At 35.7% G+C, this 23,413-nt stretch overlaps 1 protein-coding gene across 6 annotated transcripts in view; it reads left to right on the top strand.

Moving 5' to 3' along the window:
- The window catches only part of PPP3CA (protein phosphatase 3 catalytic subunit alpha), a 338,247-nt gene that overhangs the window by 261,870 nt on the left and 52,964 nt on the right, over nucleotides 1–23,413 (top strand). For all 6 annotated transcript variants that reach the window (XM_025385276.1, XM_025385274.1, XM_025385273.1 and 3 more), the window contains 3 exons: nucleotides 4,204–4,343; nucleotides 15,315–15,392; nucleotides 17,970–18,064. In XM_025385276.1, coding sequence (XP_025241061.1) covers nucleotides 4,204–4,343; nucleotides 15,315–15,392; nucleotides 17,970–18,064 — 313 coding nt within the window. The remainder of the gene's footprint in view (nucleotides 1–4,203; nucleotides 4,344–15,314; nucleotides 15,393–17,969; nucleotides 18,065–23,413) is intronic.

Below are 23,413 nucleotides of genomic sequence, written 5' to 3'. Positions count from 1 at the left end.
AATATAAAATATTTGACCTCTAAAAAAATATGCCTTATCATTTCCATTTGGCTTTTTTCAAACAAACCATTGTATAGTCATGATGTATTATGCTAGAAATGTTGCCTTGCCCTTGGGAAAATATTGTAACATAACCGTTAAACTGTGTTCATTTTATGGTTTTTTAAAAATCTAGTATTTGTTACAACTTGAAACTTTTAAGTAGCAATCTAACAAGGACAATGATAATATTCTATTAATTTTATTGAGTGGATAGGTGAAAAACTGTACTTTTTAAGAAGTATTTGTAGGAAGTTTTTAAGAAGTACTCCAGTTTCGCATTGGCTATTAACAGTTTTTTAAATCAGCAAAAAGATGAGTTACATTGAATGTGGAAGTGGATTATGTCTCTTTCTTAAATAAATCTAATAACATGGGATAGTTTTATGTGGTACAATAGACAATCTTTTATTTCTTTGGTTATGTTTCTAACTCTGATGATTGCAATGATGTAAGGGAAAAAATAGAGAGTAATAAAAAACCTCAGTGTATTTTTCTTGGTGCCAAAATTGGGCCAAAGAGAGAAAGCGATGTAAATGTTTTCTTAGCTCATTTTAAAATAATATTACTTGGAATTATTTTAAAGTATGATCATTTCTTCACATTAATATTTATAACATGTTATTGAAAATTTGTGCCCACCATTAAGCTTTCTGTCTAGGAAATCTAAATCAAATTTTTTCTGGAGGAATTATAAACAGTTGAAAACTATATTTATCTTCTTTCCTCTACTTTTAGAGACCTAAGAAAATATGCTTGTACTTATCCCATAGAATAGAGAGGTGGAAATAATTCTACCTTTTTATTATTATTCTCACCAGTAATTTTAGCAAGAATAAATTGGTCACATTGTTCTAAATTACTGTATTTGAACTGTAAAGTTTAGAATTTTGCTGAGATTTGTTCTAAAGATACATGCTACTCAGTATATATTTAAGCCTAATGTATTATAGGTAGTCTTTGGCTTCAAATAAGTGATGCACTAATCTCAATGTGTACAGAATTTATTTCTTAAGTTTAGGTTCACTTAAGAATAACCATGGGCACAGTTCAAATTCTAGATCTTGCTTATCATTAGGGCCATTCATACAAAGACTCCCTTGGTGTCACTTGTTTGATTGATTCCCATTTAATTGTTTTTTTCCATTTCTTCTGAGTTTGGAAACTTGATTGCTAAGTCTGAGAAGTCTATATGCTGAACAACATTTACAAGTTAATTCTATCAGCTGCCATAAGCTATTAAATTAGTAAACAGTATTTTCCCATTGTGTTCAGTGGAGAAGTAAAGCAAATATTTTATCTATTCATGTATCCATGTATCATATTAACCTGATAACCACTTACTGAAATAGGTTTGGAAAATGAAAAAGGTCAAATTACAAATAAGTGTAGTAGTTTCTGTTAGCAAATGATGGGCATGAAAGACATGCATTTATGTTTTATTCTCTTGCCTTGATCAGATTTCATGGCCTCGGATGGAAGATGAGAAACTTCCTAAGTGTCCTCTTTAAAAGGGGAATTAGTGAAAACTTTGCTCAAAATAGTGTTTTCATTATTTGAACAGAACTGAATAGAGTTTTGTACTGTAGAGAGTAAATAGAAAGGATAGTGCTATTGGACTATTTTGTTTAAGACACAATCACCAGCAAAAAGGTTGTAAACCTCTACTATAAAATTAATAACCATTTTCATATAGCTCTCATTTGTAGTGTTTCTTTAATACTTTTGTTCATGAAACTCATAGTTTTGAGGAAATACTTTAGTAAATTATGAATGTATTTACATACCATGAGTCTCTATTACCATGAACTCAATATTCTTTTAGAGTTAATTAGTTTTTAGAGAAAAACTATTTTTAGGTAAAATAAAACATTCAAGTTCTTCCTGTCATTGAGGTTCAAGTGTTCAAGTATAAAAATAATGTATATATTTTCCTGTTGGAAAGAAAATGCATACTTTTAATTTTAAATAAACCTTATTTCCTGCTCTGTGTCTTTGTGTCCATTTTTGTAAGACACTTTCACACTTCTATAGAGCATAGAGCATTGGTCTTTGCTCTATCTTTGAAGTACAGTAGAGATATGATGCTGGTTGAGTATAAAATTGTTTCTTTCTGGGCCAGGCGCAGTGCCTCACGCCTGTAATCCCAGCACTTTGGGAGGCCGAGGCGAGTGGACCATGAGGTCAGGAGTTCAAGATCAGCTTGACCAACATGTTGAAACCCCATCTCTACTAAAAATACAAAAATTAGCTTGGCATGGTGGCTCATGCCTGTAATCCCAGCTACTCAGGAAACTGAGGCAGGAGACTTTCTTGAACCTGGAAGGTGGAGGTTGCAGTGAGCAGAGATCGTGCCACTGGACTCAAGCCTGGGTGACAGAGGGAGACTCCCATCTCAAAAAAAAAAAAAAAAAATTTCTTTCTTTATGTGTGAATGTAATCAGCTCATTCTTCTGTAATCTGATGGACTTAAAAATAAAAATAAACTTCACATCCTAAATTAAGTAGATTTTTTAAAATATATCACCTAATATCCCTAGGAATTACTTCCTTGGATATTTTAAATATTATATTCAATTTTCATACATATCATTAAGCTCTGCACATGGCCAGAAAATGATTTTTAGGTTTTTGTCTTGCTATATATCATCCAAGTTTTTTTTATTTGTTTGTTTTTCCTGTCAATGATATTAACTTTTTTAATGCACTGTATACTTTTTCCAGAATAAATGTTATATTCTGGTAGCTTTCCAAACCTTTAGCTGGGGATTCATATTAATCAGAAACTTTCTACCTCCTCTACTGTCCTACCCTTAATAAGTTCTTGTTTTTTAGAAAGAAGTTCTATATTTTTAGACACAAGTTTTATTTTTCTTAAATGTATTGTTCCAAAAGCATAAATTGTTTAAATCTCTTAAATTTAAGTTTGCAATGAATATTTTGGGCTAAGATAATGGTTGAAAAATAGAGTCTTGTTTTACTGAAGTTTTTCATTGGGTGTTGAAAATGTAAAATATTGCGTCATTCTCTGTAGATACTAATAAAAAGTAGTGTGCAGCAAAACCATTACTTACATCTTGTATGTCCCAGAAAAAAAAAATAGACAATTTGATTAGTTGTCAGCAAAATATGTTCACTTGTCTTTATTGGATTGTTTTAAAATATTAATATGAAGAATATCAATTCTTAATAGATTTTCATAGCTATTGTATGCTTTTATTCAAGAAGCTTTATAATATCTGCTGATTCACCAAAGATCCTTTAATTGCAGTTTAATCAGGATGAAGTGTTTAAAATTGATCATGATATGTTATTTCGAGTGATTATATTTCTAATATGCCTTCTAAATGCACCTTTTAAAATTGAAATGTGACTTCACTAAACATGTATAGCTGGAAAATGGATTTCATATGAAGGCTTCAGGTAAAATTATAAAGCTTAGAACTGTGAACTGAAGACTGACCAGCTAAAGTTGAGTTTATTTTACTGCTTATTATTACTCATATTTGTACACACTAAGATCCACTACAGTAGGCTTGTAGTTTATCATTAGAAACCTAGATAGCCCATAATGAAGTAATATCCAAAATATCATATAGCAAGTGGCTACTTTTAAAGTAAAAGCCATCTTTTCTCAAAATCATGTTCTTAAATATAAAAAGTATATATAACATAAGCATGAAAACTAGTTGTTTCCCATCCAAACTTCTAAATCATAGTTTAATAGAGGCAGTAATAGGAATTTCCCCCCAAAAAGTAAAAGCCTTTTCTCAATAAATGAAACAGAGGTGGAGTTACAATAACTGGTAGTGACAAAAACACTTGGATAAAGTAAGTAAGGAGAGAAGGATAAAATGTAGAATAGGAGAAACAAGAAACTGCTAAATCTAGAGATAATAGAGTCAAGAGGGAGGTAAAGGGTTAGACGAAGATGGATACTAAATGATCTCATCAGAAGGAAGCTGGAAAGAAAATTGGAGAGAGAGATGAAGGATAGGAAAACGAGTAGGAAGAAGGACAGGAAGAGAGAGGTAGAGGACATTTCACTCTGAACTGTAGCTGGTGAGAAGAGGATGGGTTCTGCATAGTGCTTGTTTCTTATATTGTCGGAATTCTAAGTTTCCAAAGATTAGTATTTTGCTCTCTGTCTTCTATTTTTCTTAGTTAGACCGATTCAAAGAACCACCTGCATATGGACCTATGTGTGATATCCTGTGGTCAGACCCCCTGGAAGATTTTGGAAATGAGAAGACTCAGGAACATTTCACTCACAACACAGTCAGGGGGTGTTCGTACTTCTACAGGTGAGAATAGAGAGCTTGCTATCTGGAACACGTTTGCATCATAATGCTAGGATTTCTCGATTTATTTATAATGTTTGTATAACTTCTTTAATAGAAATGGAAGGCTCACTAGTATTTATAAAATGAAAACATAAATAAGTGAATAAGTAAATGGGAAATATATGTATGTATACATATACGGATGTACGTTGAGGATGTTAAGGATTTGATTCTAGACCACCGCAATAAAGCAAATATTGCAATAAAGCAAGTCATTATTTTTTTGGTTTCTCAGTGCATATAGAAGTTGTGTTTACACTATACTGTAGTCTATTAAGTGTACAATAGCATTGTATCTAAAAAAAAAAATCTACATACCTTAATCAGAAAATACTTCATTGCTAAACAATGCTGATGATCATCAGAGCCTTCAGCTAGTCATAATCTTTTTGCTAGTGGAGGATCTTGCCTCGATGTTGATGGTCACTCACTAATTAGTGTGGTAGTTTCTTTCTAAAAAGAAGACATTTATGTGGCCAACAAACAATGAAAAAATGCTCATCATCCCTGGTCATTAAAGAAATGCAAATCAAAACCACAATGAGATACCGTCTGTCAGTTAGAATGGCAATCATTAAAAAGTCAGGAAACAACAGATGCTGGAGAGGATGTGGAGAAATAGGAACGCTTTTACACTGTTTGTGGGAGTGTAAATTATTTCAACCATTGTGCAAGACAGTGTGGCAATTCCTCAAGGATCTAGAATCAGAAATACCATTTGACCCAGCAATCCCATAACTGGGTATATACCCAAAGGATTATATATCATTCTACTATAAAGACACATGTACATGTATGTTTATTGCAGCACTATTTACAAGAGCGAAGACTTGGAACCAACCCAAATTCCCATCAGCGATAGACTGGATAAAGAAAATGTGGCACATATACACCATGGAATACTATGCAGCCATACAAAAGGATGTGTTCATGTCCTTTGCAGGGATATGGGTGAAGCTGGATCCATAAGAACTATGATTTTGCCCCAATGCAGCAAACTAACACAAGAACAGAAAACCAAACACCACATGTTCTCATAAGTGGGAGTGGGAGTTGAACAATTAGAACATATGGGCACAGGGAGGGAACATCGTATACCAGGGCGTGTCATGGGGCAGGGAACTGGGGAAGGGATAGCGTTAGGAAAAAATATCTAATGTAGATGATTGGTTGATGGGTGCAGCAAACAACCAGGGGACATGTATACCTATGTAACAAACTTGCACATTCTGCAAATGTACTCCAGAACTTAAAGTGTTAAAAAACAAAACAAAACATAACAAAACACTGTACCAAAAAAATCTAACACCAGCCTTGATTTTTAAAAATTCAATTATGTAATCACATTTAAAAGTTTTACCAGTTTCTATAACTTGAATCAGAAAAACAACTTTATATTGGTTAATTGAATCATATTTAATTCATTGTTACATTTGTTTATCAGGCTTCCTGGATAAATTAAAATGAGCAGCTTTACAGTATATAGGAGCCATAGTATATTTATCTTTAGGACTTTGACAAACCAAGTAGAAAATATTTTTATAATAATTTTTACATTTACAAATCGCTAGGGATTTACCCATTACATGACATTTCATATCACTTCAGAAAGGAATCTGCAACACAATTAGGTTGCTGCATGACCTCACTGTCTTTCTGACGTGTCACCTCAGTTTTATCCTTCCGGATCTGATCATCCTGTTTCACTGAAGTCTCTTATCATTATACATACAGCTTATGTGAACGTTGCAAGAGTGAAAGAGAAAAGAGGTTATGAAGAAGTTGAGAATTTTAAATTTTAGAATACTTCTTCCTCTTCTTCTCCTCCCTCTTCCTCCTCTTCTTTTTCTTCTTCTTCTTCTTGTTCCTCTTCTTCTTTTTCTTCTTCTTCTTCTTATTATTAGATACTTAAAACCCTAACCTGGGCCAGGGGCGATGGCTCACGCCTGTAATCCCAGCACTTTGGGAGGCCGAGGCGGGCGGATCACGAGTTCAGGAGATCGAGACCATCCTGTCTAACAGGATGATCTCAGTAGTGAAACCCCATCTCTACTAAAAATTTAAAAAACAGAGCAGGGCGTGGTGGCGGGCGCCTGTAGTCCTAGCTTCTTGGGAGGCTGAGGCAGGAGAATGGCGTGAACCCGGGAGGCGGAGCTTGCAGTGAGCCAAGATTGTGCCACTGCACTCTAGCCTGGGCGACAGAGCGAGACTCCATCTCAGAAAAAAACAAAAACAACAACAACAAAAAAACAAAAACAAAAAAAACAACCAAAAAAAAAAAACCTAACCTGGTGTTCCCTGAAGTTAATGTTCAATTCCAGCCCTGGCAGCTAAGCTAATGGCAAGCCTGGAAGAATTCTGTAAAATACATCCAGCCGTGTATCGTCTGTCTCTCAAGTAAGCAAATATCCTTCTATAGAACGTTGATCAGATGCCTATTTAGTAGTAGGACATTTTGTTCCATATACTAAGTTTTTCTCATGAGGGGAAAAAAAGGTTTTTATCTGTTGATATGATTGAGAAATTAAAGTTCATGAATAGAAAATCTTGTGCACTATAAAGCGTCTTTCAAAGTATAGTTTTCTTTATATGAATATTAACAGAGAGGTTTGTTCTAAGTATATTTATTTTAAAAATTTATGGTTCACTTCTCTATTTTGGAAATTTGGTTTAATGAATCCATTTTGGCTGAATTGAAGACACATGGTATAATATTTCTGAAAAGACTAAAATTTATTTTCAGTAATTAATTTGGGAGTAATCTTTTATTAAAGATGTTTAAACTTATAGTGAAAATTTGGCATTGTTAAAGTACATCAAAGTTATGTGTTCAGTTTTCCAAAGCTAGTGTTAACTTTCTAATTATAACCTAGATGTTTAAATTACCTGTTTGATATCACTGAGTTATACTTCATTAACATAGTATCAAACAAAATTCAAACTCTTGATTTTGATATTAAGTCCTGTTACGTTAATAATAGTATAGCATTCTATTAGTTTTTGTGTCAGCTGTTCAAATCATATTCTAAGCAGAGTCCCATACTGAACTTACATAATGTTATGTCATTTTTATTTTATAAATATATAGATACATTTGTGTCTGTATATTTATAAAAACAGAATATATTTAGAATAAAGTCTACCATCTTTAATAATAGAGGATAATTAGAGAATTAAACATTTTCACTTTTGTTTTCAACATTATGATTATTTCACTTGTCTCATTAAATATTCCTAATAAATAATGATTTTTAGCCATGGCAAGTACAGATTATGTAAATAGCTGAATATCTAAATCTGTGGCCTATATATAGACTAACTAATGTCAAAGCAGTCTGGATTATGTTTTATCTAAGGAGGAGAAAAATGTCTCTCATTCTCCTACAGCTTTTTGGTCCTTTTGTCTTTAGTGCCATCTTGAAAGTAGAAGGCATCCTCTGGGATTATGCTTTATACAGTGGATCTAGATGGGCACAAGCAAGCCATGAAATAGGTAGAGAACCTTAGTGGCAATTACCAGTTTGAGTTATTGGCAGGTATTTTGATTTACTACTCTCAGTTTTATTTAAGATTTGTATGTGTAGTTTGCATGTTTACTTTGCTGTGTCACCGTATCCACTATCTAACGTGTGTTCTGGGCCATTATTTAAATAAAATAAAGTTATGCAGAAAAATGCATCAGTCAGAATTTAACACTGTTCTTGAGTTATATTAGGTAGGCAATGTGACAGAGAGGAAAGAATCCATAAGAACTATGATTTTGCCCCAATGCTACCATTATTTTTAGAATCTTAGACCAGAGTTTGCACACTCAAATAATACCTATAATGTTCAGGCAGATAATTGAGATACTTGGAGCAGGCCAAGTGTTAGATTCTGGAGATTAGTGAGGATCATGACAAATTTTCATTTCATGTAGACCAATGAAAACTGGCAGCTGGATTTGGTGTTTAGGTTATCAATCTGTATTTCTGCCTTGGATTAATCATATAAGCTTTGTATCCTGGGTTTACCTTGCTTCAAAATGAGTGAGTTAAATTAGACGTTCTAAAGCTCTTCTAAACTCTGAAATTTTAGGGGTGTCTTGACAGTGATTTTGAAGTGTTTTGGAAGCTGCAGGTGGCAACTCACTCAAATCACTACTGGTTCCTTAATCACAAATCAGCAGCCTTCTCTTCTCACACCGCCCAGCTTCTCTGCAGTGGTTCACACTCTTATCAGCCCCTTCCGTCTTGAAATCCTCTGGTTCCTCCTTGTTTACATATCCTGATTCTCCTCTGACTTACCAGGGTGATCCCTGCTTCTTCCTGCTGCTTTTTTTTTTGGTCTTCCTTCTGCTTTTGACATTTTTTTCTTCACACTTTCCTCTAGGAACCACACCTACACCCGATTCCCTAGATTCACTGTAAACTGTAAACTCTATGGCCAGTTCCTGAATCTATGTCTAGCCCCCTTCATCTCTTTTTCTTTCCTGAGCTCAATTCCTGTATGACTAGTTGTCTGCTGGAACTTCTTATCTAGGGATTCCATTTTCACCTTAACCTAAACTCACCTTGCCTGAAAGGGCTTATTTACTTTCCCACTTGCTTAATCCCCACTGAAAATTCCTCCTGTTTTTTGTTTGTTTTTTGTTTACTGTTCATTCTCCCAGCCATGCAGACTAACAGGTGTCTTTGCTTTTTTTTTTTTTTTTTTTTTTGAAAATCACCACCAGTCATCACATCTTTATAATAGCACAAGCATCCTAACCGTGCTGCCTTTTCTCTTTCCCACTGTGGGTTCAAGACCTTTATTTTTAGTCTATTGAAATCACACCTGAGCTCTCTGCTTCCAGTTTCATTAGTATCCTCCCTCTCTCCTCTGCCCAATTCATACTGGTCCATTCATGGGTATCTTTTCTGAGAATTTTTCCACTCATTCAATTATTTGGCACACATTAGCTGAGCATTTACTGTAGTATATTCTCTCTACTGAGTTTTATACATGCTGAGTCCCTGCCTTCAAGAAAATGACAGTCTAGCAGCAGAGACCACGAAGCAGAAACAGACAAGTAAAATGCAAAGTGAATAGTGCCACCATTATAAATGTGCAGGCTATCACACACACACACACACACACACACACACACACACAGGTTGGGGGGTAGTGGGAGAGAGAGACAGAGACAATCTGAGTGAGTGTGTTAGAAGTCCTAACCCCAGAAGGGAATGGATTAGTTCAAGGGACTATTCATGATGAAGGCATTAGCCAGCCTGAGTTTTAAAGGATTAGTAGACCATATCCAACCAGAGTCACTAGGGAAGATTTTTGCAGGCGGGGAAAGCAGCATCATGAGAGTATGATGGGAAGCAACACTGGGAATTCTGCAGAGAAGGTCACCTGATCTTACTTCACCTCTACTCCCAAATTACATTAGCTGCTTCATTGTCTGTTAAAACTGAACATTCATATTACCAAGCTATTCTACTCCTATTTTATATCCTTTAGAAATGTGTCTATAAATGCATCAAAAGACATGTGCAAGATTAATCATAACAGCCAAGAAATGAAAACTCAGATATCCATTTAGTAGAATGAATAATAAATTCTAATATATTTATACAACTAAATACAACAAATGAGAATGAGCTAACCAAACATGGTTGAAGATCCCAAGTATAATGACGAGTGAAAGAAGTCAGATAGTGACCCGTATGTACTGTATGATTCCATTAAAATATGAGTTCAACATCAAAGAAAACGAATCTGTTATGCTATAGGCCAGGATAGCGGTCCCCCATAGAGAGGAGGTGACAGTAAGAGAGACATGAGGAGTTTCTAGGGTTCAGTAATGTTCTATGTCTTGATCGGAGTGCAGCTTCCAAGGGTGTTGACTTTGTGAAAGGTCATCAAGTTGATTTTTGCCTTTTTCTGTATAGATGTTTTACTTCACTAAAAAGTTTGCCTTAAATAAAAATTGCTCGCCACTTCTGAACTTAAATGTGGAAAAGTTCTGGCAGGAAGAGTTGGCCCCTTAGGACTTGATCCCCACTGGGAAAAAATGAAATTAGATCAAGAACCCTGGGGCAAAAAAGAAACACAGCAAGTCCTAGGAAAAGGTAGGTCTGACAGCATCCAGGTAGCCCCAGGACACCCTGGGACTAAGTACCCATTCCCAGGCCCCAAGAGACAGAGGGGTAGTTGAACAGTTGGGCAGGGTCTTCCCTACTACTGGATCTGGAAGAGGACAAGGACACCAAAGAAATTGTGGCTTCCTCCCTGTGTATTGGCAGGGCATTGCAGGCTGCCTGCCTCTGCTTCGTGAAAGCACTGAGGGAGGAAGGAAAGAAACCCTTTGCATCCCTCACCTGACTGCCCCTATTGAGGCTACTTCAGCAATTGAGCGTAAGCTCCAGTAAGCTGACAGATTGCAGCTAAGCGTTTAAGATATGAAAATGCAAATGAAAAAGCAGCGTTCCTCTCCTAAGGCATTCACTATTGCTGGAGCACAGAAGTATAAACATAATTTACACTACAACAAGTAAGTGATATATTAGATACATATAGGAACACAGTGGATACAGCAATTGTGTACACCTTAGGTGAGATAACCTTGAAGAGAATGCTTCACAGGTGATAACTAAGACTTGGCAGAAGAACAGGCCTTTCCAGGAGGAAAAACTGCACGGGGAAAGTATCTATAAAGGCATAAAAACATTAGGAAAAAAAAATTTTAATAATGCCCACTAGCTATGTCATGGCTATAGAGTGTTACATCTGAGAGATTAAATTCAGGGTTGAAAATATAGTTCAATATGATATAGAAACAAATACAAGAGAATAAACGGAATTAATCTAATAGTAACTATTTGCCCTATTGCCAAGCCAATTTTTCTAGCATTTATTACATTTTTTCTTTTCTACCTTCCTTACCTTTGCTCATGTTCACTTAGCTTCTGATGGTCCCTCCCCTTTTCCAGGCAGACTTCTAACCCCTTTTCTATCTACCGATCTGCATACATCATTCTTTTTAATATATAATACAAGATAGATATTTTTCAAAAAGATTTATCTGATTAATTTCAGATGCTTTCTTGCTTGCTTCATAATGTCTCTGTAAAACTTCTACCATTTTATCTTCGATGTGTTTTATAATACAGTAGTTTTTTAAAAATATTTTTATAATGCTTTATGTTCCTGTATAGAAAATAAATACCCCTAGGACAGAAACCATGCCTTGAACTTATACCAGCCTTCCCTGTAGCTAATACTGTCTTCTAACAAATGGAACAATCATCTCTGGGCCTCTGATAAATTACTGGGGAATAAGTGATTTTTCATCTCTCTGGGGTGTTTAACTGTTAGCAATATGCCTTTCCTGCCATTCTTTCTCTCTTGCGCTCTCTCTCTCTCTCTCTCTCTGTGTGTGTGTGTGTGTGTGTGTGTGTGTGTGTGTGTGTGTATGCAGTGCTTTTCAGCTTGAACATTTTGTGGTTTGTGATCATTTCCATTAAAAAGCATAAAAGTGTAACAGAGTTTCTGTTTCTCTTTTCTAATACTATTGGAAACTTCTGTATATCCTAGGTAGGTAGTTAAGCAACAGTGGGAATATAGATGATAGTCAAGTATTTTCTAGGTTTATGAGGAAAATGTCGGTATTTCTTTGAAAAGCCGAGTATATGATGGCATATGTTTTGAAAATGTCTAAAGTTTTTCTTCAAAATGAATTCCCTCCAAGTAAATAATGCAAATACTCCTCACTTAATGCTGTTGACCTAGCAAATTGGCACTTGATTCGTTTTATTTTTTTTCAGCTTTCCATTAAAAATCAGATATATATTTTCCTGGGGAAAAACTTAGCTTAAACACATAAGGGTATCAAACTTAGTGTGAAGAAAATATTTTAAAATTATTCTTTCTTAAGAAGAGTGTATGTTGGCTGGGCGCAGTGGCTCGAGCCTGTAATCCCAGCACTTTGGGAGGCCGAGACGGGCGGATCACGAGGTCAGGAGATCGAGACCATCCAGGCTAACACGGTAAAACCCCGTCTCTACTAAAAAATACAAAAAAACTAGCCGGGCGAGGTGGCGGGCGCCTGTAGTCCCAGCTACTCGGGAGGCTGAGGCAGGAGAATGGTGTAAACCCGGGAGAAAAAAAAAAAAAAGAATAGTGTAAGTTGTTCCAAAAGGGCAGTAAGAAAGAGCAACCAAGTCATTTGCCAAGGGCAAAAAAGTGACAGACTTAGTCAGGCAACCTCTGTCTGAGAGTGGTAACAAGACAACATACTTCTATACAGAAGCTTTGCGAAGGCACAAGAAATTTAAGTGAAGGCCTCAAAAAAGAAAAAAGATAGGGAAGGAACATTTATTGAGAACCCATTCTGTGCCCCTTTGGCTGGGCCTTTTATAGCTAATATATACCAAACAAATCTGCTGTTTTTGAAAGACCAACCAGTATCTCTGAAAGTAAAGTGGGTTTTTTCTTTGTTTTTTTTTTTCTCTGTCACACACTTGTCTGGAAAGGTCGTATATTCACTTTTTCTTTCAGCAGAACAGAAGCCTTTGAAGACACATGTTGGTCAACACCTGATTCTGGGTACCAGATGGGCATGTTTCCATGAAGAGACTGGGCCATCCTCTCCAGTTTCTAAAATACACTCATGTTCATCAGTTAGGTGTTTTATTTATTGAATTGACTGGGGACAACTAGGAAGTGGAGGCCCCATGGTTATCTCCTCTTTTTCTCCCTTTCTCTTGCAAAACACACTACACATGGGCACATGAACAGAGACTGTTTTCAGTTTCAGATCCCTTTTTGCCAAAGAAGTGAATCTTTTTTATTGTCAGTATCTCTATAACTGTATGTTATCTTTTTTCTTTTTTCTTTTTTTTTTTTATTTTTTGGCAGCCGTGCTCTTGTCACCCAGGCTGGAGTGCAATGGCGTGATCTCAACTCACTGCAGCCTCTACCTCCTGGGTTCAAGTGATTCGCCTGCCTCAGCTTCCCGAGTAGTCGGGATTACAGGCACCCACCCCTAGGCCTGGCTAGTTTTTTGTATTTTTAGTAGAGACAGAGTTTCATCACACTGGCCAGGCTAGTCTCGAACTCCTGACCTCAGGTGATCCACCCGCCTCAGCCTCCCAAAGTGCTGGGATTACAGGCTTGAGCCACCGTGCCCAGCCAACTGTCTGTTATCTTAATAATTTTTTCTTGTTGGTCAGGGAATTTGTACAAAATGTGTAACATAGAAACTATATTTTATTTTATAATAAATAATAAATTATTTGAATAACATATACTACTAGAATGTTTCCCTGCAGTGCTATTTTTTTTTTATTTTTTTATTTTTATTTATTTATTTTTTTTGGAGACGGAGCCTCACTCTGTCGCCCGTGCTAGAGTGCAGTGGCCGGATCTCAGCTCACTGCAAGCTCCGCCTCCCGGGTTTACGCCATTCTCCTGCCTCAGCCTCCCGAGTAGCTGGGACTACAGGCGCCCGCCACCTCACCTGGCTAGTTTTTTGTATTTTTTAGTAGAGACGGGGTTTCACCGGGTTAGCCAGGATGGTCTCGATCTCCTGACCTCGTGATCCGTCCGTCTTGGCCTCCCAAAGTGCTGGGATTACAGGCTTGAGCCACCGCGCCCGGCCGCAGTGCTATTTTTATAATTGATAAATGTTTTCAATGGTATATAATTTAAGTTCTACTGAATATTTGCAGTTTGAGTATTGGTTTTCTGTACCTTGATTTGCATTGTCAAAATCTATTTTTGGCCGGGCGCAGTGGCTCACGCCTGTAATCCCAGCACTTTGGGAGGCCCAGGCGGGTGGATCACGAGGTCAGGAGATGAGACCATCCTGGCTAACATGGTGAAACCCCATCTCTACTAAAAATACAAAAATTATCCGGGCATTGTGGCGGGCGCCTCTAGTCCCAGTTACTCGGGAGGCTGAGACAGGAGACTGGCATGAACCCGGGAGGTGGAGCTTGCAGTGAGCCGAGTTGGCACCACTGTACTCCAGCCTGGGCGACAGAGTGAGACTCCATCTCAAAGAAGAAAAAAATTCTTTTTATAATATGCATTTGTTTCATTAAAAGTCCTTAGAGCAGAGACATAATGACTGTAAAATGTTTTTCAAGTTTAATTTATGATTTGAATTTCATTTATAATGAAGTTATTTGAGTTTGAGACTCTTAAAAGACAAACTTAATTGTATATTGGATGTTTTATTTAGTCAAGATAGATAAGTCAAGATAAAGTTCTGCTGATCACATTTAAAGGACACATTTTCAGGCCTTGTGAACATCCATAATTTTGTTTAGGTTTTGAATGATATAATCATCTTATCGTACCCATAATGTTAGATAAAGCAATAACATGATTTCCCACCATATGGGAGGAGTCTTAAATCTGGGAGATTTAATTCAAGGTCTAAAATATAGTTCAATATGATACAGAAACAAAAATAGTTAGGAGGCAGAAGAGAGCATATGTATTCTCTTCTGCCTCCAAACTCAGTCATCTTTGTTGTATACACATACATGCACACATACGCACAAATGGTGCAATATTTGAGGAAATTGAGAATTATATTTGAAATTCATTATCTTGTTATAGTTCTGCTCTGTTCATTTTGTCTTTAAATGTAGACTTGTAAAAATTGATTTTTCTGAGAGTGGACACTTTCCTAATGTTGTTATATGATGACTTACGTTTTTTTCCCCCAGTTCACACACTTCAACCCCTTTCTGATTACGTAAAAAGTACAGCTGTAGATTCTTTTTCTGCCACAAGGCCTTGTGAACTTGGCCTTAGAGTCGAGAGGCTTGTTTCATGAATGATGTATGTTTGATTATCTTTGATCCAGTCACACAGATCTGGATGTTAGAGATAATTGTGCTACTCCTGATGATTTCATAACAGATGCTTCTCTTTTCTTTTTGTCTCTGGCAGTTACCCGGCTGTATGTGAATTCTTACAGCACAATAACTTGTTATCTATACTTCGAGCCCATGAAGCCCAAGATGCAGGGTGAGCAGTTTTGAGCATTTATAAAAACCATGCATTTTCCATTTGCCAGAACTTCCTCACTTTGCTTAGGCTCTGCAGGTTCCCTTTTACTAGGCTTACTCCCAAAAGGAATTAGAGCTTAAAATTATCTTCTGATGGATGACACAGGCATGGCAGAGTCCTAGGAAATGAATGACTGCAGATGTATTGTAAAGTCTCCCATAAAGTTCTTCCATCTTTAGCCTGAACGAGTCCGTTTTCAGCTTGGTTTCTTAAGCACTGTAAGGGCACCTTCTCTTATTCCTCTCAATTGTTGCATTTACACTGTCATATAAGCGAGTAAATTACCAGCTAGTTTTCAGTCTTGTTGACAACATGAATGAGAATTATACATAAATATTTAACAGATATTGCACATTTTACTATTGTTTTAAAGAATACCATTCCTAATCCTGAAGACCATTCCTGATCCCTGTAAAATCCCTGATTTTAAAGGGAAAAGAATAGGGACGTCTTTAAAAAAAAAAAAAAAAAAAAAAAAAAGGGAAGAGTCTATATTCTAACTAGCAAATGATTACATAAAGTTGATTTTGTCTCATCTATAGGTTTTTAAGATGTAGAACAATTTTGAAGGTTTAGAAAATTATGAAATTTCAGATATTCACTTTAACAGTGTACTAAATCTACATTAGGGAGAAATTATAATAATTTTAAGATTTGAGGTCGATACTGTTCCCAGTAAACTCCACTGAAAGGCATTGTTTGCCTTTGAATAACTAAACTCATCCCTTCATAGTCCAGTTTTTCTGAAAAGTAGAAGCACTTCTTTTTATAACCTCTGTGCTGAAATTGGAAATATAGATTTTGAAGTAGGCCGATGTGTATCTATGATATCCCTGAATCAAGGCAGATACCAAGTTCCTTTCACAATTAGCTGTTTTCAAGCAATCGGTCAACAAGTGTGAACGGATCCAGTATTATATACTCACTGTGTTACAGCTGATGTTTGAAGTAACCTGTTTATATACCCAACAAGTCAGGTCTTCAAATAATTTTTCTCACTTGTGAAGGCTATAGGCTGAGTGTTCCAGTCAGCTGACTGCCTATTTTTGGCAGATTTATCCTCATTGCACTGCATATCCATAACCATTGGCTTACTTGAAGGTGTGTTAAGTGCATCAGTTAATATCAAGTATTTTTGTTTAAAATGAGAAGATGATTAATTCATTGGAAAAACTGAGATTATGTCATCCAGTTTCTTTGTTTTTGTTTGTTGTCAAGTAGGCATAGTCACCCTCTGTCTATAAAGTCAAGGTATTAGGATTAAGAGTGAAACTGCCTTTCACATAGATTTTGTTTCCATAACGAAGCTTAGTTCCACAATCAGAATACATACTTCTAGAACATTTCAGAATGTTTTTAAGGGGGCATTTTCTTTTGGGGTATAGTGTGACCAAGTTCCAAAAAGAGAAGACTCACAGTATTTTTAAAATTATAAATGTTAAGGTGGTTATTTATCTATCTGAAGGTACTTTTTGAGCTACTTTTAGAACCCAACTATATTAGGCATGGTTTAGTCTACCAGAAATAAATGACACAGATCAACAAAGAAATTATAAAATGTTGTTTTGAAGGGGTATTTCTAAACTGATACTCCTAAAATTGATTACACGGAAGTCATGATACATTTTTATCCTTATGTAAAAGAGCCAGAGTCACCTGTATTTTTAATTGAGAACTAAAGTATTAACATTAACAAATTATTTCTGTCTTAGTAACTGGATTGTTGGTTTATTTTCAAAGTTCTTGTGAAAGTTCTGTTTCATTACTGATTGATTAAATATTACCCTGCTGAGACAATAATCTTTGACCTGTAGATACCAGCAGAGACTGGTAATAAATAAAATTCTAAAACAGAAACAGTCTCAATTTGTACAAATTCATAGATTTAAGGGGACATTCTTCTAAAAGAAAATCACTTAGTCTAGGCAAAATGCTTGTATATCATTGAATCTATGAATTGTATTAAATCTATGAATTAAATTAAATTTAATTATTAATCTAAAAATTCAAAGATTTAAGGGGGCATTCTTCTAAAAGAAAATCACTTAGTCTAGGCAAAATGCTTTACAGAATATTGTGGATTTATCAGATAATTGGCCTGATTTTTAGTGGTAAGTCTTTATATCTTGCTCTGCTTATTTGGTCTTTTTATGTCAAAAATGTGGACAACTTTTTGAAAATTTTGAGTGGGTACAAAGTATCTGTGTACACTAATCAGCCTTCGCCCTGTCTGTTGAACACATGGAAATGACATGATTTTCCAATGAATTCCACAGTCTCTTGAGGTTTGCTAACTTAGAAAATACCTGTTTGGAAATTTTACATATGAATGTATGTTTTCATGCTCACCCCCCTGAAATGTATTAATACCTGTATATTTCAGACTTCAGAAAGAAATTTTTATTTAGTGTTATATAATTGGAGGCTCTTTGAATAATGGCACTTGACTCATCCAATTTTCTGTTTCTGAATCTATGATTTGATATTCTCTGTTTTCCATACGGGCTTTGTTTTGACTGTATTTGTTCTTTTTAGGTACCGCATGTACAGGAAAAGCCAAACAACAGGGTTCCCTTCTCTAATTACAATTTTTTCAGCACCAAATTACTTAGATGTATACAATAACAAAGGTAAGTGTTTTTAAATCCCTCTTGCAGTCTTATGTAATATGTGCAGTAATTCTTAAGCATTTTATTTTGGTTTGGTCTTAAATATTTTAACTAGTCTCTTTTTTTGTAATTTCTTCAGTGATTGTTTGATGCATACTTTGTGATTATCCTCAAAGATACAGATTCAAATTTGGTCAGAGATTGGGCTTATGCACTGTTAATTTTTTAAATGTTTTCTAGGACATTTTAAATTTTAACAGGGTTGACAACTGCTGCTCTGGTAGATACAGACTTTAAAAGAAATAATAATTGGAAGTAATCCAAAATCATGCTTCTTAAAAAGAATTTGGATTTAAATAGAATAAGGGTGATTGTGCATGGAAAGGATCAAGAAAAATAAAAAATAAACCCAGTAGCTTGAAATTCAAATTTGAATTGCATTTATTGAGCATCTACCATGAGTCGGCTCCTATGCCAGGCAAGTACATGTTTATTTCTTTAAAAAGCAAAAAGAAAAAGGAAACTTCAAGGTATTATTAGCTATTCTATCTCCTCCTTTTTTAATACGCAGAGTGTGTCCCTGTGGTTAATTGCCTTGTCCAAGGTCCCTTAATTAGGAAATAATGAGCTAGGTTCAAATCCATACTTCTGGTTCAGTGTCCTGTGCCTTTTTTCTGAAACTCCATACCTGAAAGAAACATGAAACACGAGGGCATTATTACTTACTACAAGGAAAAGAAGAAGAGCAAGGGGTGCATTATTACCTTCTTTCATAAATGTAATCTCTTTATTTGGAAATATTATAAAGTGTTCCACATGTAAGAATGGGTGAGAAAATGTGAAAAATCCTTTAGGTAGCATTGGTCTGGATATTATATAGGCAACGTGTCCGAGTGTGGCTTTCTGAGATTAAGAGAAATGGATCACGAGGTCAGGAGATCGAGACCATCCTGGCTAACGTGATGAAACCCCGTGTCTACTTAAAAACCACAAACAATTAGCTGGGCTTGGTGGTGGGCGCCTGTAGTCCCAGCTACTCAGGAGGCTGAGGGAGGAGAATGACATGAACCCGGGAGGCGGAGGTTGCAGTGAGCCGAGATCGTGCCACCGCACTCCAGCCTGGGTGACTGAGCGAGACTCTGTTTTTTAAAAAAAAAAAAAAAAGAGAGAGAGAAAGAAATGGAGACAAGGAAAAAAGCAGTCAAATAACATATATTAGGTCAAATATAGCCCAAAAGGGGTGGTAAAAGGCAGCCTAGTTTCTGAGCCAGTCTGAAAACTCCTGGAATTAGGAGCCATGCCCCTGCAGAAATGAGGTGTGATGGGTCTCTTCCTGGCTCAGGCCTGGTGTCTAGGATGCCTAATATGGGCCTTGGCCGCCTTTATTCCCAAGCACCTGTTGAAGGTCCTTAGTCCTTTGTTTCCCTTCATGTATTCCACTTTCCTATTGCCCAGAGAATGACATCTGCTGGATGGTGTTTGCTGTGGCCATACAGTCTTTTACATTGCCATTTTGTCCATGGTGGGTCCTCCTCTATAGCGAAGTAGCATGTTTATCAGTAAAGCATAGTGCAGTTTTTGTTGTAACCATGGGGGAGAAAGGAGGCAGTTCCTAGAAAAGAAGTGCTGCCTTTAGTAGTCTATGTCAAGAAAAATGCAAAATAAAATAAAACATGTTCTCTGCTTGCCATGTGCTTTTACGTATGTGGGATTTACGTATGTGGGAGTGGGAGTCAGTGATTCACTGCTAAGGTGAAGATTATTGTATTTGAATAAGATTGATGTTACCTAGAATTTTGAAAAGCACTGCAATAAAATTGGGTTGCAAGCACCTTTAAAACACAATCAATGGAAAAATAGCTGTGAAGAATCTATGAGTTAATAATTTGATTGTTAGACACATGATCATAAAGGACTCTAGAATTATAAGCTAATAGTTACAGTATGATTTGATTTTTAGAACTCCTGTAGAGTTGACAAAGTAAGACATTTGTGTGATTTAACCAAAAATATAAGACCCAAGGTGATTAAGTGTAAACAAAGAGAATCAAACACAAAATACATTTGATAAGGGATAATTTTCTAGAATGGTCAGAGAAGGCCTTAAGATAAAATATGATCTGGATGTTAAAGAATAGTGAATGTTTGATTAGAAAGAGAAATAAATAGTATCACGGCCAATGAATATTTTTAAAGCAGTAAACATTTATGTATAAAACTCATAAAAACTAATCTCTTTGACTGGATGAGGATTCTCAATCTTGCACGAGACAAGGACCCTGAGATTCCTGCAGGGAATGCGGGAATTTAGTAAGTCATACTGTATATCCCAGTTTCACCATGATCCTATGTTTACCAAAAGTACATAAAATACTCTTTTATATATTTTTTATAAACACAGATTTGAATTGTTCTATGGCATTAAGATTTTTTACTATTAAACTGAGGGAAAGAAATGTCCCTAAAAGTCATTTTCTTTCCAAAGACTGATTACTAAATAATGTGTACTCTACTTGGAAGTTTCCCAACAATTTCTAAAAAAGAAAACCAAAACAGTAAAACAGGAATAAAAATTGGGATTTTACTCCACAAAAACAAACTTAGACTGTTTCAATTCTTCATAATGCCAGGTAATGCAGTTTTGCTTGAGACCAGTAGCTATTTCTCAAATAAGGTGTCTATTTCTTCTTTTTGTATAGTCCTGATTTAACAAGTTTGGAACTTTAAAAAAAAAAAAAAAAAAAAAAAAGATACCAGTGCATCACTGACTTGAGATTTTTTAGTTCTTTCACTGTGTTCTTGCCTTTAGGGTCGATCAGAATCGCTCAGAAAATGGAGTAGAACTGTTTCGTTTTGGGAACCTTTTCATAAAAGAAAATATTCTCCAGAGAGAAAAAGATAAACTGATAGGGAAGAGAAAGATGTGTTCTTTAGTTTAAACAAAATTTCAAAAGACTTTTATGTAAAATTTCTGAAGCACTTTAAAGCTATTATGCTAACAGTGTATACAGTATGTGGGAGTGGGAGTCAATTATTCACTGCTAAAGTGAGAATTACTGTATTTGAATAAAATTGATGTTAACTAGAATTTTTAAAAGCAATATAATAAAATTGGATTGCAAGCACCTTCAAAACCCAATCATTGGAAAAAAGCTGTGAAGAATCTGTGAGTTAACCATTTGATAGTTAGAAAGAGATGATCATAAAGTACTCTGGAATTATAACCTATTAGTTACAGTATGATTTGACTCTTAAAGCTCCTGCAGCTTAAGACAGCAGTAATACTATCTGGCAAAATGAAACAGTGAGAAAAATAGATTTATTCTTGCCATCTTAAAACCAATAATAGTTGTGATCAGATTCATATTTAAATGTCCAATAGTTCTGATTGGTAGTTCATACTTACCTGCAATTAGTAAATAGCATTCAGAAAGTTATGAGAACTAAATGTTCCATCTCTTGGTATAGCCCACATAAATTCATTCAGTCTCATCCTTTCCACCCTGTGCTGTCTTCCCGCCAGTCTCCCTGCCTCTGTGTCTTCACTCTGAGAGCTCTGCAAGATGCCATAGCAAAAGATGTAGGTTTGAATCACAGCTCTGCCATTAAGCAACTAACTCATTTAAATTTATTGGACATGCAGTGGTGTTGCTATGAGATGAGAAAAAAAAAATGTTCATTTGTGAATATTACATGAAATCGCTTTGAAACAAAATGCTGTGCGATATTAAGACATTATCATTAGTGAATATTTTATGTTATTATTTTGTCGCATGTTAGTACAAGGCTTCACAGAAGCTTGCAGGAAAATTCCCTTATTCCTCAGTTTCTTATTTATAATTTCACTATATGCCTCAATCTACCATTCTCACCTATCTCTCTCCTTATCTTGCTGTTTCTCCACTTTTTTGCCTACATACTTATTTCTATCCAAAATATTTATCTCATTCTTCTGCCTGTCTAAGTGGTCTAGACCCACTCCAGTCTCCATTTCCATAAAGACTTCTGTTGGTGGTCCTTCTCTGAAGTGCTAATCATTTTCTCTTATATTTATTGTTTACTGTTTTTCTTGATAGCTTTTCCATGCATTCCTGTTTTTCCCAGTGAGATTATAATTAGTTTGAAACATGAGGCTTTTTGGTGCACATGATAAAGCCAAGTTGCGTGCCTTGTACATGATAGGCAGTCAATACATGCATTGATTTAAGCATTTTTTTTTTTTTTGGAGAATTAAGAGCAAGACTGTGACCAAAAGTACCCTATCAATATTGACCCACAGACCTTTATCTCACTTTAAATCACTCCTATAACCAGTGTTGATACCCTTTCTAAATTGGAGTTAAACATTGCAGAGCACTTTGCACATTTCAGTTGTTGAATTTTCTCCTGTGAATCTGTAAACCTAAAGGAAAAACTATTTCCTAATTACTCCAATACACCAATCAGATGAAAATTACAGTTATGACACATAGCTTCAGTTTTTTAAAAAAATATTTGCCCCCTGTAAAAGTGATTTTAGCTCAACCCACTCACCGATACAATAAACCTTTATTGAGAACTTACTACATACCAAGCACCATACCATACTAGGTGTTGGGGATATAAACGAAACAAGACAGACATGGTCTTTGCCCTAGTGTACTTAATAATCTGGTAGTATGATAGACATTAAATAAATAATTCCCCCAATAATTATTTATGTGTATTTGGAAAAAGCAACAAAGAAAAGAGTGGTGTGATATGAGAGTGAAAATTATTCTGTGGGGACTAATTGGGGAAGTGATGTTTAAGCAATCGGTGAGAGTAAAATCTCTCTGGATTGAGAAATAGAGTGGCAGATGTGAACATTGGCTTAAACAACTCAGTTTGGCCAAAAATTGTAATGAACCTCTGGGAAAATGTATTTTATACCTTGATGTTAACACTTAACTTCATTTTCTCTGTAGAGGTACACCTGTGCTGCAAAAGAATCTAAAGTAAACGACAGTAGGCTTCCATGTAGTACAAGTTCTCTGTAGTTCAGATGGGTTGTTGGATGGATGGGTGACTAGATGAGTGGTTAGATATATGATGTATATGTAGAGAAATATAAACATATATACCAGGGGTATGTAACTTAGTTCCAGTACAAACTACTGACAGTAAAATTAAGGAAATTTGTTAAATGAAAATTATTTTGGATTTGAGAGGAAAGTCTAATGGCAACCAAACTAATTTAGTAATCAAGACCAAACATTTAAATGATAACCAAGAAAGAAATCAATTCAATATTAAAGTAGTTAAGGAAGAGAGAGGTGGAAGATTGCTTTTATAAGATGCACATGGAAAGCATCAGCTGTGGTTTTCCTGTGTCCCCACCCAAATCTCACC

The sequence above is a fragment of the Theropithecus gelada genome, chromosome 5 (genome assembly GCF_003255815.1).
Source record: "Theropithecus gelada isolate Dixy chromosome 5, Tgel_1.0, whole genome shotgun sequence".
NCBI classification, from domain to species: Eukaryota; Metazoa; Chordata; class Mammalia; order Primates; family Cercopithecidae; genus Theropithecus; species Theropithecus gelada.
Note: the sequence above shows the minus strand (reverse complement) of the source record. Positions and strands in the feature narration are given on the sequence as shown.